Source organism: Varroa jacobsoni, unplaced genomic scaffold, assembly GCF_002532875.2.
Source record: "Varroa jacobsoni isolate VJ856 unplaced genomic scaffold, vjacob_1.0 scaffold_1377, whole genome shotgun sequence".
NCBI classification, from domain to species: domain Eukaryota; kingdom Metazoa; phylum Arthropoda; class Arachnida; order Mesostigmata; family Varroidae; genus Varroa; species Varroa jacobsoni.
In genome coordinates this window covers 219,596-225,595 of record NW_019214279.1, presented here as the reverse complement: position 1 = coordinate 225,595, position 6,000 = coordinate 219,596, and the positions used below count along the sequence as shown (strand labels likewise).

The 6,000-nt window shown below is 40.2% G+C and overlaps 1 protein-coding gene across 1 annotated transcript in view; it reads right to left on the bottom strand.

Annotated features, from left to right (window-relative positions):
• Positions 1-396: 396 nt before the first annotated feature.
• LOC111269317 (endophilin-A) overlaps positions 397-6,000 on the bottom strand; it is a 28,569-nt gene continuing 22,965 nt past the window's right edge. The window contains exon 5 of the mRNA XM_022848796.2: positions 397-2,251. Within this exon, the coding sequence (XP_022704531.1) occupies positions 1,970-2,251 (282 nt within the window). The 3' untranslated portion in view covers positions 397-1,969. The remainder of the gene's footprint in view (positions 2,252-6,000) is intronic.

The window sequence follows — 6,000 nt, the reverse complement described above, 5'->3', positions numbered from 1 at the left end:
CGAAGGCTCAAAATGAAAAGCTGCGCACATTCACTTCATCACTATAGGAATAGCTATGGTGGTGATGCCTGTAATTGTTTAGCCATAGGCATAGCGTAGTGGCATTCGTAATGATAGTCGTACTTGCGTTCTATATTTTTACGTTAAACAACTTCTCTAGTCCAGACTGACTTTAACTACTGGCGCTGCTACACGCTATATCAATTACAAACGCTAACTTATTTGCAGTTTCCTTACAGCTCTCGGCCGCGGCAAATGTAGCGTTATGGTAGGATGATAGACTGCGCCCCCCTAGAAGTATCATCACAGTACGTAACGAAATCCAAAGAAAAAAAGAGAAAGATAAAGTGGGGTTGGGGTTATTTAGGGTTTCGCACGGAATTAACAGTAGAACCAGACTAAGATGCGTACATATCACACGTACGGTATAGGGGCTTGGACAAATAGACACAAACATCACGTTTTAGGAGAACTTATTTTATGTCCTTTGTTTCCTTTGCCTCATTTCGTTCAGCTTCATTTCTCTGCCGCTGCCGCTGCTACTACTGAATGCATGTGCTTATTGCCCGAGCTATACCTAATTATGGCGCTTTACAAAGTGCTATGACTGCCGAGGAGGCACAGGCTTAGAAAGCGCGTTTTTTGATACGCTGATATGCTTCGATCTTGGCGCTGGACCTGCCGGCGTCTACTAAACGGCGTATTTCTATCAGAAACTCAACAGCAGCTAAGCTACTGAATTAAGGAAGAAGTCTCATTGTTTTCGTGTTACCAACCGTGACCTGTATGTGAAAATATCCAAATTAATAGACAAATTGTCAAAACGTTTTCTTAAATTAGCCAACTAATTAATTGACAGTGTTGCGTTTTCGTTCTTTGGCCGATTCGATAACCAACAAACGGTCACATCACCAATTGAAAATTCACTGTTTCCTGCTGTGATTTTATCATATGGAAAAATGCAGTGTCCTTTCCATACGTGTAGATGTTTACGTCGAAGATACGGATTTCCATTCAGTCATACCCGGTCAGTCACTTGGCGAGAGCCACAATGGAGCCAAACCCGTTGGGATCGTGGTCCCCTGCTGAATATTCCTATCTTATGACACAACGTTTTATCCAGCAGTGCCATTAACTCTATATATAATATAGTTATTTGGTGGTCATTTCTTTGGTAAACGTCGCCGATGGCCAACAAATTTTATATAAGTATGGTCATAGTGGGCAAACGAGACAAAAGCTATTTCCTCCCTTAAGGTTCGTAAGGAATGCTACATTCCGATAGGTATTCATAGAAAAAAAAGTCAAACTTGCCACTTATATGTAAAGCTACAACTACATAAAATGCTGTTATATTCAAAGTACCATTCCTTCACACGGACGAACCGAAACAGTTCTTCCAGGGCCCTAGCACCGAGTCATTGTGACACGCTTGCATTTTCGAAATATCCTTTACTTTAAGACCGGACGAAACTTAAGCTACACCGGCCTCAACGACGTAGTTTTTACTAGGCGATTTGAGCACCCAGTTGGCTTTCGGCCAAAAACTTCAGATAACGACGAAACGGTGTACGGATTGCGAGAAAGAATTATAACCCTAAACGAGGTTTTTCGTACTTCGTAAATGTTTTTTTTTTCAGTTGCTAATATAGTAGAAGAATCATACCTTTATCCCATTTAGGAAAAAAGTATTTTCTAAAAACTTTTGTTCGCATGCTGTTTGAGTATGAGACGCGTCTCCTCCTTAACATATGGGAAGTCAGCGCACGAGAATTGGCATAACATCTATCCAGCTGACACGACGGATAAATTTAATAAAGCCGAGATGTGTGCCCACCAGGTAAAATAAATTACATTGTCCGCTTGTAGTTACTCTAATGACACCATTACGCATTTTCCATTGATAGGATTTCGAAATCGCTCAACGTTCATAGTAGATAACAAAAAATATACAGATAAAGAAACTCTGCTATAAACATATTAAAAGATATAATAAAATACCGATTGGCAGAGAATGGGTATTGGGCGGGTACGCACTAGCGTCAAGAGGAGTTGGATCAAGATCTGGCAGCTTCTTGGGTTCAAATGAGCCGCGCGTTTTGGCCGAAGCCTCGTGCCGCAAGTCTTGGAGTCTATCAGTGAGTTGCGCCAGAGTTTCGGCACATTGCTGGTAGTAATCACTGAACGCTTCCATGAGTGCACAGAGCTGGGACACCTGTTCCACGTCATTCTCCAGAAGGTTGAACATTCCCTGAAAGTCAAAGCAAAGGTCTTTGGTCAGGCACGATCGATTAATCAATTAGAGTTTCTCGTATCACCCAAAGGACAACATTACGCCCTCTCGTAATATTTTGTTTCGGTATCAAAAACAAAAATAAAGCAGCTTATTTCTATGAACAAATCTCATCTACACCTACATCACCAAAGGAAAACACACCTACATCTCCAAAGCTGGCGTTTTCCATATTAAGGTATTTGTAAGGTAAATTTCAGTGTGGATTTGACTTAATTAAATTCGTGTCAGGTCATGTACCCGTTCAAAAAACAGCACGGAGCTGATTGCTTCAATTATGCTTGATATCCCCTATTCATGAAACTTTCTAAATATCTCAAGTTGATTCATATCAGTACGGAAATCCCTCTCAGTTCCTAATAGTCCTGTCGGATACACGTGCACGCAATTTTAGCAAAACTGGCTTACGGCACAAGCTTTCTATTTTTCTTCTGGGATACCAGCTTAGCCATATTCCTGCAACCAAGCTTTTTGTCTTAGTACCATGACATTTTAATGAATCAGTTCCCTTACGCACGTGTCTGTCCAGTCCCGAAAAGCACTGACCGCTGACTGAAAAGGCGGTAACTACACCAGCTTTTCTACATATCCTGTATGGCACTGGGCAGTTTCCCTTGATCTTGATCTGCGTTCTGCGCCCGCGAAGAGTAGCACTTCTCATTATAACGAAACGATTCACACTATAGTCATTTTAATATCAGCCTGTTTCTACTTAATCTGCAAGGCTGGCATCTCTACCTGTACCTAGGGTCCATTGGGGCTCAAGCCAGAGAATAGATTTTGTTGGGACCTCAAAGGCGGCCGCATTCGCAAATGCACCTTTCTAATCGCTTCATCTAACTCCTACGCTCTCTACCAGAGAAAAATGTTTTAGTAAAGACTTATATTATATACATACATATATATATTATACATATATGTATAGATAGCATTTAATATTCAGGCTACTTGAAAGAATTCAGGCATACCTACCAGAAAGTATAAAAATTAATATAGTAGAACAAAGCCATTTGAATTTCTTAATAACTATACTAGGATAGAACGGAAATATTCAAAAAGCCAGCAGGCCTACTTAGTTGACCGTCCGAAATATCATCCTGATGGACGCTTGGAGAAGAATTCTTTAATACTAACCCATACACGCGAATGCTTCAAGGGCTCAATAACCAACGTATCGGTCTCATGAGGAAAACGGGGTACAAGCGAACTCAGTGAGTGTCTAGTAAATAAAATGAACCGATCAGGAGATAACCATTTGCCAAGTAGAAAACGAAAAGCATATTGCTGGTTCTCTCTTGCCGCTGACAAGATGGCCAGATTTATGTCAACCTTTTCGAGGTTGAAATGAGGCGAGAAATTCTATGCTTCACCAAGTGTGAATCCGCGCGCTAAACAGCATCTTTCATATGTAGCAATATAATATGGTAAATTAAAAAACTAACATTTTGTAAAATGTAATAGATTATGTTACGCTACATGTTGCATTGTACCTGTCTATTAGTAGACGTGTAGCAATGTGACCGCTGCGAAGCATGCTTGTTCTTATGGAGCTAATGGGGTAAAAGGGACCACTGAAATATGATGTCTAGACAGTACTTTGGAAATACAATTTATATGGCTATAATTCAGTAGTTCTCCAATACCGAACAGTCCGGCGGCAAATAATCGCTTTTTAATTTGTCCATCTTGTTTGTCTTGCGTAGCGTGTTTTGGGCTATTTAGATTAACCTTGCATTGAAACAAATGTTCCCCCAAATTTTAACTTGCTATAGGAGATCTGTAAAGTCTGTCTATTGACACCGAGGCTTCCGTTCCGGTGTTGACCACCCGTGCTCATAGAGTGCCACTTGTTCGTCGACCATATCGACCATGCCTCAGTCAACACCATGTCGGCTAAATGATAAGCACTCTCCTTAGTACAGCTTTAAAAATAATGTTTGTAAATCGACTCTGCTACTGTTGTTTATGATACTATGAAATATCAAGTAAAAACATAAGCATTGAGCTGGGAATGTCGCCGTCACGTTGATGACGCAAAAATACAAATCAGACAGTTGCATCGTTTTGACTAGCGATTGCACTGGCCGCGATCTTCTTAGGCCATGGCGCTCGAGACGCTGTTCGTCAAACGTACAGGCTTCTATTCAGCTCAGTTCGGGGTCAGACCGGAGTTCAACCTCTAAGGAAAAAGGACTCTGATGGATGTTGGATAGGTACAGTCTATGACAAATGCTATAGAACGTTGGATCGAATGAATTATTGAGAAGTCGCGCGATATTGTTTCAACGAAAGATGGCTGGCTTCAAGGACTGAGCAAACCAAAACTCTACATAGGTAAGTTATAATCACCCTTTGAAGATGCGCCGCATAATTGGTTATGACAAATGATATTATATTGATAAACTGTCGCTTTGTTTATGTTTAGGTATATCTTGATAAATAAATAGGAACAAGGAGTAAATAAGGAAGAACAAGATCAGGGAACATTATATTGCATTCCTGTAATACCAGACCGCAATAAATACGGGTTCTTTATCTGTCAAGCGGTACGAATTTCTTTATTTCGGAAATTACTTAATTTGTAATTTTCCAATTGCTTCCGAAATTGTTTAACATTATCTGACTATTACATATACATTATTTTCACTGATGATTTGCTTTTGCGTCTATTGAAGGTCCATAGTATTACCTCGCACTTTAAGGTTCAATTAACCATTTCTAAATTTGCCTCTGTCCTAAAAAAGGCAACTATTTAGACTCATCGAATTACAGCGAAAATCTTAAATCTATACCCCACTTAACATTCAAGCTATCATGATTCTATCCCTAAATATAAACACGTAAGAGCCCTTAGAAAATAACTCGTCTCAGATGTTGGTGTTCATACAACTCATATCCGTCACATTTTCTTTGCAAAGTTCGCGTTTTTTCCGCGTACCAGCGGCCTGGTTTTTGGAAATGAATACTGTCTTGTGACTATAATCCAAAAACGTTACGGTCGTGAATTCGCTACCCAGTGTGAAGTCGTATTATTATCGGCACACTGGTTTCCGCTGAGCAAAAAAAATTCGATACCATGAATTCTGATGAGGTTTCACGCCGTGGCATGCCCCACTTATAAACGGGATTCAGTGAGCCAGAAGCGGGCTCAATCCGTGCTGTTCGAACAAAATCAGAGAGCAATGCAAATAAAAGTAGTTCACTTTAGATATCTACACACACGACGCGGTAAACAGTGGCAATTGATTATTATAACGGCCATCCTAGGACCTCTACCAAAATGGCAGCCTTGATAGAACGGCATGTGATATCGGAGCCGGTAACATCATATATTCTCAGGCTATATCTTACACTTTTCATATAACAAAGATGAAAGTCATTAAGAGCATGCAGGCAAGTTGACTAGGTTTGTCTCTCGCCCTTAGAACTGACCCTTAAAATTGTTGTCTTTATACATTGCAAAGGACAACACATTTGACCACATAACCAGATAAGTGTACCAAGCGCCACTCCCTTTTAGCACGCTGATTTGATAATGAAATAATAACGTTCATTTTAACGGATCTGTATTACTTAGCTAAAAGAGGAGTGCTTGATTTCCTATATATCACTCCACGCTAGCAGATAGCTATGTAACCTCACACAACTGCTGTTGTCTACCGACTTCTATAGCAGCATTATGATAGTGTCATGGAACAGCTCTTCAT